This window comes from Physeter macrocephalus, chromosome 7 (genome assembly GCF_002837175.3).
Source record: "Physeter macrocephalus isolate SW-GA chromosome 7, ASM283717v5, whole genome shotgun sequence".
NCBI classification, from domain to species: domain Eukaryota; kingdom Metazoa; phylum Chordata; class Mammalia; order Artiodactyla; family Physeteridae; genus Physeter; species Physeter macrocephalus.
The window spans coordinates 141,281,158-141,294,549 of record NC_041220.1 but is presented as its reverse complement, the minus strand read 5'-3'; the positions used below and the strand labels follow the sequence as shown (position 1 = coordinate 141,294,549).

The window sequence follows — 13,392 nt, the reverse complement described above, 5'->3', positions numbered from 1 at the left end:
GAGTGTAAACTGATACAGCCACTATGGAGAACAGTATGAAGGTTCCTTAGAAAACTAAAAATAGGGCTTCCCTGGTGGCGCAGTGGTTGCGAGTCTGCCTGCCGATGCAGGGGACACGGGTTCGTGCCCCGGTCCGGGAGGATCCCACATGCCGCGGAGTGGCTGGGCCCGTGAGCCATGGCCACTGAGCCTGCGCGTCCAGAGCCTGTGCTCCGCAACGGGAGAGGCCACAACAGTGAGAGGCCCGCGTTCCACACACACACAAAACAAACAAACAAACAAACAAAAACTAAAAATAGAATTACCATATGACCCAGCAATCCCACTACTGGGCATATACCCAGAGAAAACCATAATTCAAAAAGACACATGCATCTCAATGTTCACTGCAGCGCTATTTACAATAGCCAGGTCATGGAAGCAACCTAAATGCCCATCAACAGACGAATGGATAAAGAAGATGTGGTACATATATACAATGGAATATTACTCAGCCATAAAAAGGAACGAAATTGGGTTATTTGCAGAGACATGGATGGATCTAGAGACTGTCACAGAGAGTGAAGTATGTCAGAAAGCGAAAAACAAATATCGTATATTAACACATATATGTGGAACGTAGAAAAATAGTACAGATGAACCGGTTTGCAGGGCAGAAATTGAGACACAGATGTAGAGAACAAACGTACGGACACCAAGGGGGGAAAGTGGTGGGCGGGGGGCTGGTGGTGGGATGAATTGGGAGATTGGGATTGACATATATACACTAATATGTATAAAATGGATAAATGCTGATTTATGTAGGATAAACAGGCATAAAAAGGAGAGGAGAGAAATAAAGCAAAAGTGGGAAAATGTTAGCAACTAGGGCTGACTGAAGTTCTTTGTTGTACTCTTCCAATCCTTCTGATGTTTGAAATTATTTCAAAAAATAAGTTTAAAAAAATGTTTAAGATGAATATATGATTTCTGCCACTAAGCATCTTATAAACTACTGGGAAAGATAATACATTCTAATAACTACAATTAAGAGCTCTATAGTAGAAATATGGTCAAGTTTGGAAGAAGAAGACATTGTTTTCATCAGGAATTATCAGAAGTGGATTCACAGAGAAAGGTGACCTGGACCTTGAAGGATGGGTTAGAAAAGTAGTCTACATTTACATCTAAAAATGATGTATAGTGAATTTCTGATTTATCTAAGCATACATTTATCAGAATATGGTAATCTTGACAAAAAGAAAAAGAAGAAAAAGAACTTGTGGAAATAAAATTACTATGACCCACCTATAGTATCTACGTATTAGAAGGCAGTTGTTCTCCAGAACTACACAGTACACAGCTGATGCCACAACTGTATTTACAAACCTGCCCAAATCAGAGGTTTACATGTAACTCTGTTTGTTAGTCAGCCTCAACCAAGACCAGGGCCTGATCAGCCGTACTTCCTACCCAATCACCAGGGGCTGCTGAGACAAGTACAAAATCTGTTTCTCAGAATTCAAGGGCTCTTTGTGTGTTTCCTTTAGCCAAAACTGTGAAAAGCCATGAATTCAACAGGACAAGTAAGGCCAGTAGTTGAAGCAATTAAAACTAGGCATTTTCAAGTCAAGGTTAGACTAATTCAAGGACTGAGTGGTGAGAAAAGATGCAAGGAAACAAACAGCCAAAAGTGGAGTCACTTGGCCTCCAAATGAGGGGTGAGCCCACCCTCAGTGTGACGCAGGGATCAGGAGAGTGGCACGCTTGCTCGCCCACAGCAGGCTGGTGAGTATGCCCATGAGCTGGAGTCTGAATCGAAGAAGGTCAGCTCAGGCCCTCCCCTCGGCTCTATGCCCTGACTCTCTCTGGGGGGATACAGTGAGCATATCCTCCTCCTTGAGTCATGGAAAAGTTACGGGTCATCTCCTATGAAAGGTCATTTTCAATGTGACCTTCCCCATCAGCATGGGACTTGGCACTGTTCGAGCCAGGGCTGAGCAGAAAAGGATTTTAGGGTCCTTTTAGTTCCCTGTGGATTCTCCTTGTAATTCCAGACATGCTCTGTTTTCACTAACCTTTATCTGTCCTGTGTCCTAAAGATGAACCGGAACAGGGAGGATCAACACAGTAGGGTGCTGACAGCTGCCAAGGCCCACCCCCCACCCCCACCCTACAGCGAACACAGAGACCAGAGGAATTCACAAACAGGTCTCATCACGGAAGTGTTCACTATAATCTTAATAGCAGGCCTATGTTTTACCGCTTTTTCCATGTACTATAGCACCTAACACATAAATACTTTGTGCTAATAAATTTATTGGTGTTGATACTGTTAATACACAATTTTAAGAAGTGAGAAGTCTTATTAAACTTCTACTAAAAAATGATTTGTTTCCTACGAGTACATATTTGCAACTGAAGTACATGATTTTTGAGTTAAGAGAAATATCTTCCTCATTTCTAGAAATAAAAATTCTTCTATGTTGGTAGATTTAACATTTTACTTACCCTCAAAGTACATTTACTGGAAATATGATGGAAAATAATAGAGCTTTGGTAAGAAAATTATACAAAATACTGACCACCAAAATAACACATTTTCTGATTATTAGGTTTTAAGTCAACCCCCTCAAAGCCTTACTTGACCTAATACTCAGCAGCCAGGGCCGTAAGCAACCTGGAAGCAGGGGAAATGTAGTTGTGTCCAGATAGAAAGGATGGGGAACACCAGCAGTGGAAAATACTCTGCACAAATGACATGTGACAGAACGTCAGGCATGCTGTGAAACCCCCTGTATGTACAGGACTCTGAAACTGCTCTGTGGTTTGGAAAGTCAAAGTCAGATTCTTCGGTCAATGAAACTTTGCTCCTGCTTTCAGTGTTAGTAACAATGGTTTAAAACAACAACAACAAATACTGCTCACAAAACACTCCCTTTTTAAAAAATTGTTCATCTTTTGGCCGTGACACAAGGCATGCGGGACCTCAGCTCCCCAACCAGGGATCGAACCTGTGCCCCCTGCAATGGAAGTGCGGAGTGCTAACCACTAGACCGCCAGGGAATTCCCAAAACACTCCCTTTTACATGAAATTTGTACCCAGAAGTCACCCAGAGCCCATTCGTTCAGTGCTGATGACTCTGCTTCCCTTTCAGCAAGCCTCACATTCAGGAGCTTCTCTTGGAGAGTGAGACTGAAGTTGAGGTTTTTTTCAAGAACATAGATTTGGTTGCTTTCTTCACTTTAAGCACCTAAGTCAAGTAAAATGTATATTGGCCACTTTAAGGTTATATGCTTTACCAAAATTTTAAGTCTACTGATTCAAAACACACACTTTGATTAATAAGCAGTTTATCATAGTTCTTGGAGATAAAATGAAATATTAAACTTTGGAATGTTAAGAAGTAAAACAGCCCCAGCGATTAAAACGTCTAATCACAATGTGTGATTTTCCTAAATAGTAGAAACCAACATTCTGGAGCAGTGCTAACTCAAAGGCAGCGGGTCATCAAACTGTTACCATCTGTGACAAGATCCAGAGTCTGTGCCAGAATGCCATCACCATCAAGAAAATCTCAGGGAAAATGACTGAACCAAACAGTGTGTTTGGTAATGCGGCCCATCTATATTCACTGACAGCTCAAAAGCTGGTGGACCCCAGCCGTCTAACTTGTGCGAGAATACGAAAGTGCTCTTTGAAGGAAAATGCAGACACAATCATAAATTTTCACAAAACATTTACAACATGTAAATACCTGTTCCTGCAGGTCGTAGTCATAGCTGTCATGCAGCAGAAGACTGAGGACGTATCGAGTATAAATCATGGCATCAATGCCACATTTCTCTAGCTCTTGTCCCAGCCAGGTCTGCACTGGACCCAAAGCATGAAGCAGAGACATTTCAGAGACAGATACAGGGCCTGGATAAGAGCTTGAGGAGCTTTCAGATGGTAAACCATCCACAACAACTGTACAGATAGGGCGCATGAATTTAGGTTGCTGACATCCTTAAAATGCGGAGCATTTTCTGCAGTGATGTTCTGTTGGTATCTGGAGGGGATTTTCACTCCAGTAAAAAGGAGAGATGCTTGACATCTAGGGTAAGCATTTATTTTTGCTGGCAGTCAGCCATCTAGAACTGAATTTCCCTCTTCAGGCATGACCAATGAATCAACATCCTGATAGCAACATACATGTAGATGTGATTTTCTACTTTAATTTCACATTGAGGCCAAATGTAAGTCTCCAGCAGAACCTACAAAAATAAGAGAGAAAAAAGGTATGCATTATGTATAGATATAAACTACATTACTGATCTTTTGAAAAAAATCCAAATGAACCATTCCTCTTTATTAAAATACCTTTGGTATCTTGGAACATTATTATTTTTTTTTTTTTACTGTAATCGTTCACATTTTAAACTAAGTGACATTTTAAACTTTTTAAAGCTTAGTATCATTTAAAAGTAACGAAAACTCAGAAATTTGTATTTTTGTACTCATGCTCAATTATACTGATGTCTATTTTGCTATGTCTCAAGAGACTGGACTTCTAAAATTTTGCTATGCTGAAAGACTTTATCTCGTAACAAATCACTACCTCATTTTAAAGTAAAACAGAAACAAGCAGCTGAACGGTAATTTCATTGAAACACTGGTAAAAAAAAAAAATTAGTCCCATAAATTTAAGTTTTACGTAGGTAATCAATTTTTGTATGGCTAAAAACTTTGGACTGCTCATCACTTATTTCATAAAAATTAAGATGAAACACACACTTGTCTTATAGCCCTGCCAGGCTATACTGTTATATCTATTTTAACTTTTCTTCTTATATACCTAGGTTGACTTCCTGATTACTTGTGACAGATGCCACTCTTTTCCACTAAATTAACATACTTTCAATATGTCATACTAATCTAACAATGGCTTTATTAAGTCATAATATTCTTTATGCTAGAGTTCTGATTAATTTATGCCACTAGAAAATGAAAACTAACATAGTGATAGGTAAATCTCATTGGATCAGCTTTTGCATGAAATTTAGCAGATAATAAGAGAGTTACAAAAATGACTTTTTAAAAAGTATTAATAATTATTTTTAGTAAGAGCATCAAGTCAGAAAGACACTCTTCACCAAAGATTTAACGCTCAGTTTCTTGCACTTCATCTAGAACTACACACTAAATGTTACAAACATTAAATATAAAGAAAATATATTTAAATCCACCACAGGATGAAGTTACTAGATTAATGTATCACTAATATGTATTCTGCTACTTCCTAAAATCTTCTCTATAATTCTTTTCTGAATTATAAAAACTAGATAAATTAAAGCAAAGATTTTCTATAATGTTTACTTGCTGAAATTTTCCAGCTGACTCTCAAAATTAAAACATTTTCCATAAATTGTTTAATACGTGTGGATCTCAAAAGATGCCAGACAGATCATCAGTTAAACAATACATTCACTTCTGGGGACATCACCTGAAGCGAGTGGATAGCCAGTAACTCATTCAGTGAAGGTCGCACCAAGACAATGGGGAGACATGAAGCGGTGGCTGAAGGAAGTAGGTCAGAGAATCTAAGGCAGCTGGAGATCACAGGAAAACTACCGAGAGGAGAGAGCTGTCCAGAGGAAAACACCAGATATCTGCAAAGGGTTGCTCCTAAGCCTTCAACAGAGTGTTAATCGGGGCATGCATGTGAGGACCCAGCCACGGCACAGGAAAGGGTCATCATAAAGGAAAGGAGGAAACAGGCCCTAAGGCTCAGCGTGGCTGGGGATGGTGCCTGTTTTCTACCAGCCAGACTGGAAAACCTCATAATTCAGGGCACACTAGGTAGAGTGCTCAGAAGGGTCTCGACTTAGTAATGGGGAATAATTAGCCCTACACTAAACACTGCTCTGGACCTGCCTAACAAATCTTAAAATCAAGACCCAAAAGACCAAACTGTTTCCAACTATTTTCACTGTGGCCCCAGAACAAAGCTCAAGGGATATCCACCACACAAGAAGATAAAATTTACAATGTTTGGCATCCAATCAAAAATTAGCATGCATGTGAGAATTCCCCAGCGGTCCAATGGTTAGGACTCCCATCTCACTGTCGAGGGCCTGGGTTCAATCCCTGGTAGGGGAACTAAGATGCCACAAGACCCACGGTGGCGGTGCGGCCTAAATAAATAAATAAACAATTAGCAGGCATGCAAAGAAATGGGACACAAAGGGAATGAAAATGAGGAGAAAAATTAACTGAAACCAATCCAGAATCAACACAAAAGTTAGAATTAGCAGAAAAAGACTTTAAAACAGTTATTATGACTATATTCCGTATGTTTGAGAAGATATAAAAATCAAATATCTAAAGATGAAAACTACAATGTCTGAGATTAAAAATACAGGACGGGACTAATGGCAGATCAGACATTTGAGAAGAAAAGATTATTGAATCTTGAACCACACACATATACAGAACTATACAAAATGAAATATGGAGAGAAAAAGAAGTTCAAAAAATTAACAGTGCTTCAGTGAGCTGTGTGATAACTTTAAGAAATCTAACATACATGTAATTGGAAGAGAGAGAGAAGGACAGAAAAAAATATTTGAATAATGGCCAAAATTTTTCCAAACTAATGAAAACCAAAACACAGAGATCCAAGAAGTTCAATGAACTCTAAGCACAAGAAACATGTAGAAATCAACACATAATAAAACTATTCAAACCAGTAATAAAGTCGCCAGAGAAAAAAAGGAACATTAGGTAGAACAGAACAAAGATATGGATGACATCAGATTTCTTAATGGAAACCATGCAAATGAGAAGATAATGGGGCAAAACCACTTTATAAAGTATTGAAAAAAAAACCTGTCTACTGAGAATCCTGTACTCATCAAAAGTATATTTCAAAACAAAGGTGAAACAAACACTTTTTCAGACATGGAAAAGCTGAAAGAATTCATCACCAGCAATCCTGCCCTAAAAGAAATGTCAAAGGAAGTCCTTTAGGCAGAAGGAAAATGATAGGACAAAATGTCCTATCCCCACAAAGGAACAAAGAGCACCAGAAACATTAACTAAAATTTTCTTGTTATTTAAGTATCTTTAAAAGATAACTGAGGGACTTCCCTGGCAGTCCAGTGGTTAGGACTCCACGCTTCCAGTGCAGGGGACGTGGGTTCTATCCCTGATCAGGGAACTAAAATTCTACATGCCTTGCTGCATGGCCAAAGATTTAAAAAGAAAGAAAGAAAGAAAGAAAATAAGATAACTGACCGCTGAAACAGAAACAACAACGTATTGTGAGGTTTATAACATATGTATAAATAAAATGTATGACAACAACAGCATAAAGACCAGGAGTGGAACACTGGAACACTATTATAAGGTTCTTATACATCACATGAAATGGTATGTTATCTCTTGAAGACTGTGATAAGACAGCTGTTAATAATCATAATAAATTTAAATGGCTTAAACAACCAATTAAAAGGCAGAGATGGGTCTTAAAACAAGTCCCGATTACAATATAGTAAAAATTCTACAATAAAGGTAAAGTCACAAATAGGTTAAGTAAAGGATGGGACTTCCCTGTGGTCCAGTGGTTAGGAATCCGCCTGCCAGTGCAGGGGACACGGGTTCGAGCCCTGGTCCGGGATGATCCCACACGCTGCGGAGCAGCTAAGCCCACGACCCACAACTGCTGAGCCTGCGTGCCACCACTACTGAAGCCCGAGTGCCTAGCGCCCGTGCTCCGCAACAAGAGAAGCCACCCCGGGGCTACCCTGGTGGCTTAGCGGTTGAGAGTCCACCTGCCAATGCAGGGGACACAGGTTCGTGCCCCGGTTCGGGAAGATCCCACATGCCGCGGAGCGGCTAGGCCCGTGAGCCATGGCCGCTGAGCCTGCACGTCCGGAGCCTGTGCTCCGCAACAGGAGAGGCCACAACAGTGAGAGACCCGCATACCGCAAAAAAAAAAAAAAAAAAAAAAGAGAAGCCACCCCAATGAGAAGCCTGCACACCACAGCAAAGAGTAGCCCCTGCTCTCCGCAACTAGAGAAAGCCCGCACGCAGTTAGAAAGACCCAACACAGCCAAAAAAAAAAAAAAAAAGTTAAAAAGAACATATTTCTACGTAAGCAATAGGGCAAAGAAGAACTCAAAGGAGAAATTAGAAAGTATTTTGAATTGAATGAAAATAAAAACACGACGTATCAATATTTTTAGGTTGCCACCAAAGCAGTATCTAGGGGAAAATTTATAGCACAAAGAGAGCCTATAGTAGAAAACGTCTCAAATCAGTTTTCATCTTAAGAAACTAGAAAAAGAAGAGCAAATGAAACCTAAGCTAAGCAGAAGAGGGAAATAAAAGATGAGAGCAGAAATCAATGAAATAGAAAATGGAAAAACAATGAAACCAAAAGCTGGCTCTTTCAGACAACAAGATAGACCTCTAGCCAGACTGTTCAGGAAAGAGAGAAGACAAATTACCAATATCAAGAATGAAAGAGGTGAGCTCACTACAGATTCTACAGATATAAAAAAGACAATAAGGGGATATTAGAAAAATTTTACACCAATAAAATAAACTTAGATGAAATGGACAAATTCCTTGAAAACACAAACTACCAAAGTTCACTCAAGAAGAAATAGAATTAATAGCCCTGTACCTATAAAAGAAATTGGGTTTACAGTTTAAAACTTTACCACGGGGCTTCCCTGGTGGTGCCGTGGTTGGGAATCCACCTGCCGATGCAGGGGACACGGGTTCAAGCCCTGGTCTGGGAAGATCCCACATGCCACGGAGCGACTAGGCCCGTGCGCCGCAACTACTGAGCCTGCACTCTAGAGCCCGCGAGCCATAACTACTGAAGCCCGTGTGCTGCAACTACTGAAGCCCGTGCGTCTGGAGCCTGTTCTCTGCAACAAGAGAAGACACCGCAGTGAGAGGCCCGCGCACCGCAGCGAGGGGTGGCCCCCACTCGCCGCAGCTAGAGAAAACCTGCACGCAGCAAACGAAGACCCAATGCAGCCAAAATAAACAAACAAACAAACAAATGCTTTCCCACGAATAAATTTCCAGGCCCAGTTGGCTTAAAGGTGAATTCTACCGGATATTTAAGGAAAGTATAATGCCAATTCTATACAAACTCTTCTCAAAAATTGAAGAGGAGGGAATATTTCCCAAATCATGTTAAGAGGCCAGCATTATCCTAACATAAAAACCAGACTAAGATATTATAAGAAAACTACAGACCAATATGGCTCATGAACACAGATGCAAAAATTCTAAACAAAATTTTAGGGAATTGAATCCAACAATATACATCAGATCCAGAGAGTAGAGAGGTATCAGAAGAATGTCTTTAACGAAATGTATATAATTGTCTTTGCCAGAGAACTTCTAAAAATTAGTTTCGCTGCAAACAACTTAGTATAAGGCTTTTTTCCATTATTTAAATGCATAAAGGCCTTAAAAATTCACATATGACAGACCTGGTTCACTGTTAAGACTGATAAAGAAAAACTGTTTTAGTTTACTATGTTTACTTTAAAACATGGTATCAACCCAACCATGGGATTCTCTCTGTTGTCATTAAGAGATTTAGACAAATGAAAGGATTCAAGAAGTAGGTGAGATGCAGAAAAAACAGCAAAAACACATTGAACGCCCATGATCTCATCAAAGCCAGTTAAGACCTTCCCTTGCATCATCACCCCTAACAGAACTCCTGCTGTGATTTGTTCAATAGCTGATGCCATATAATTTTTAAATTGTCCATATCCCTAGAGTCATTAGTGACTATAGTTTGTTTTTACTCTCTACACAGAACAGACTCAGAGCACTGAGGAAAAGAGAGGAAAGGCTGGTAAGTCTGGGAGCGTCAGCCTATGTAATCATCTGGGCAGCACCTGTAACTGGACACCAATAACAAGGGTCTGAGACAGAAGCACCCCAAGCTGGCTTCCTCCTGTACCGTGATGAGAGGTCTAAATGTTCCTGGAGCTCAAGAGTGTCCATTCTCCTTACTGTGAACCTAAGCTGTTAACAGATGGCCCAGGTATAAATATTGGGTCATAACTAAGCTTCCCCTCCCCTAAGCTGCAAGCCTTTGGTAGCAGAGTGAACATCTGACCGAATGAGAGACTCTATTTCTAGTTCTGAACTGTTTCAGAAATAAAATTATCTGTTTAACTTACTTCAGGTGCGATCCACCACGTGGCCAAAACAATGGAGGGATCTGACAAGCACATGCAAAACCCACTTAACATCCACCTGGCAAGTTCAAGAACATGGCTGGCAAACACCCATATGTCAAACTCTGTCTATTCACCTTCCTACTCATTCCAAATGTGAAGTTTAGTCAGTATGAAGTTAAACTGCATTTTCGTTTAACTTCTCTAAAAGTTTTCAAGAAAAAGCACCACCATATACGCTCAAAGGTTCTTCGTTTTGTTTCGTTTCTTCAACTTTTCCTTCTCCAAAGGTTTACGCTGAGAAAAAAGGACCTTCAAATTGTCTTGAGCATCTTTCTCCCACGTAAAATTAACGCAAATCACCCTAAAGACTGGGCTGTATAAATGATAATTTTAAAGGTCCAACAATAATACACTTAATAATACACTTATTTTAGAATTTCTTGTCTTTTATACTTTAAATTTTAAATGGTTTCTATTAAGGATACCAAAAAATATATATAGCTGATTAATGCCCATGGAAGCATGCATCTTCTTTAATTCAGGAAAGCAGGATGGAAGAGTGCAAAGGGCACCAGCCCAGCGGTCCATAACATGTAGGTTTTTGTAGTCAGTATCACTTCCACTACTGAATAGCTGGGTTTTCTGCCCGTAACTCATCTGTAAAGGAGAAAAATAAATACTTGCTCTCCCTGCCTCTCAACTTCTCACAAGGTTGTTCCAATGAGCAAGTGAGAAATGCATCCAAGTATTGATATTTGTGGCCTTTGTATTTCACAAAATGTCACACCAATGGAAGGTGCTGTTATTACAAGCTACTCCCCTCAAATTGTTTATATTTGCTTACTCTAACAGGGTTCTTCACTGATATGATTATCTGAAGAACAGTAATTATGTAAAATACATTAGGCTTCTAATACAAAAAACAATTTCCTCGCTATCCTTAAAAAAAAACAAAACTATAAAATCACCTTCATTTACAATAAAAATCGAGTTTTAGTCATACCAAAGCCTTTCCTCTTTTTAAGTAACAGTTTGGTGTCTACTACAAATTCCAGCGTGACGCTGCTAAGAGCTCAAGGTGGTGAAGTGCAGAGGATGAACACAGAAATACCATGGCTGCTGTTTCCTGTCTTTTGGAATGTGCACATCTGCTGAGTAACCTGCATTTAAGCCGCACTCTCCCCAAACAGTACGGACTCAGCTCAGCACACACCGCTTTCCTTCTGTGACCTAGTGTGCAATTTCTAGACATTTTAAGGACTCTAGAATTAAACATAGCCCTGCTGGTGAATGAAAATCACCCCCCAAAGACTTGGGGATGGATGAAAGCCTCCAAGCCTAGTATTAATGTGAGCCTGGAAGTGAAAGTGCAGTGAGGGCGGAACATCTGTCAAGCCCCGCCCACGCCGATGACACCCCCCCACACACACACACACCCCTCCACCCCGGCAAGAAACCCCGTGTCACCCTCAGTCTCCAGGAGTGAGGGCCCTGGGGCCTGTGGTGCTTATGATCAGACCTGGAACTAGAATAACAAACTGAATTCTAAAACCGAAAGCATTTAATTCTTTATCTAGTCCACATGTTTTCAGAGTGATAATTAGTCACAAATGATTTGTCTATTAAGGAGAAAAAACAGATCTAGGTACTGAAGTTATTACATAAGTACTTTTTCAACAATAGCCAGACAAAACATAGTAATGCCACAATCTTCAAATGAGTAAATTAATAATGAAGTGGGATTTTTGGGGGGGGGCAGGGTGCTGAGGAGTGGCGGTATTTTTAAATAAATTTATTTATTTTACTTATTTATTTTTGGCTGCATTGGGTCTTCGTTGCTGCGTGCGGGCTTTCTCTAGTTGCGGCGAGCGGGGTCTACTCTTTGTTGCGGTGCGCAGGCTTTCCATCATGCTGGCTTCCCTGTTGTGGAGCAGGGGCTCCAGGCATGCAGGCTTCAGTAGTTGTACCATATGCGCTCAGTAGTTGTGGCTTACGGGCTCTAGAGCGCAAGTTCAGTAGTTGTGGCGCACGGGCTCCGTTGCTCCGTGGCATGTGGGATCTTCCCGGATCAGGGCTCGAACCCATGTCCCCTGCACTGGAAGGCGGATTCTTAACCACTGCACCACCAGGGAAGCCCCTGAGGGGTGGTTTTGAAGAAGCTCATTGATCTTCCAAAATCTCATCCCCTATGTAACAATGTGCTAAGAAATGTACTGCCATCTTTTTATACTCTTTGTAACACCACATACATTACTGAAAATAATTCAAGTAACAGCTCCCATGAGTGCCCTTAAATAGCTGTAAGAGACATACACTCAATCTATAGCTCAGTTTCCTTAGTGCTCAAGTAGAGCAGACATGTGGCAGACATATTAAGGTACTTCCCTTCATTTTTGGTAATATATTGTACATATTTTTAGGTTTGCTCAAAACTCATAAAAATTATTTCAAAAAGCATAATGTCTTTCTGACACGGTACATACAATATTATTTGTGGATTGTTTTCTCAATTTACTTGTGTTACAGCACAACTGATGATAAAGAGCACCAGATAGTAAACAGTTGTAAATCTGGCTTCTTCAGGCAAAATGTATTGAATAAAATGTAGATCTTGTGAAGAAATATCTGTGCAGCTCTGTTCAAGAAATATATTCACTTGCTGAAGCATTCTTTTAGTCTCAGAACACTTTTTCTTTCTGCTCATACATACTTTTATTATAAAAGTTTTTTAAAGTATTTTTAAATATGAAAACAGAAGGGCACCCATACACAATTTCTCTACCCTAATACAATTCACGGCTAGTATTCTGGTGTGATTATCAGTGTTTTTTCCTTTGCAAAGAACTTAAAATTTTTCATTATTTCAACATGCTAAAAACGAATATATACTTTTGTATCCTGCATTTTTCACCTAACATTATGTCATCCCAGTATTGTTCTACCGTCTTACTACGTTGTCAGACACAGCAGTCACTAGTCACATGTGGCTGCTTAAATTTAAATTAAAAATCAGTTCCTCAGCCACACCAGCCACATTTCAAGTGCTCAACAGCCACACATGGCTAGCGGCTTCTGTGCAATATAAAGTATAGTACATTTCCATCATCACAGTTCTACTGGACAATGCTGGCAATGATTATGTTGGGCTAAACCAAGAACCGCTAGCTCTTTTCAAGAGTTCACATGTCCCTCCTCACGTGTCTGTAGACT

General features: G+C 40.1%; 1 protein-coding gene across 10 annotated transcripts in view; it reads right to left on the bottom strand.

Moving 5' to 3' along the window:
* Positions 1–6,269, bottom strand: part of KIAA0232 (KIAA0232 ortholog) — a 58,379-nt gene extending 52,110 nt beyond the window's left edge. For 4 of the 10 annotated variants that reach the window (XR_003680709.2, XR_008617922.1, XM_028492329.2 and 1 more), the window contains exons 1-2: positions 5,466–6,264; positions 3,738–4,236 (exon numbers count right to left, since the gene is read on the bottom strand). Coding sequence is in view for 6 of the 10 variants with exons in the window: in XM_028492329.2 (XP_028348130.1) it covers positions 3,738–3,968 (231 nt within the window). In the remaining 4 variants the exon portion in view is untranslated. Of the gene's footprint in view, positions 1–3,737; positions 4,237–5,465 lie in introns of all 10 variants that reach the window. The other 6 variants (XR_003680710.2, XR_003680711.2, XM_028492333.2 and 3 more) reach the window with 4 other exon arrangements.
* Positions 6,270–13,392: the final 7,123 nt, after the last annotated feature.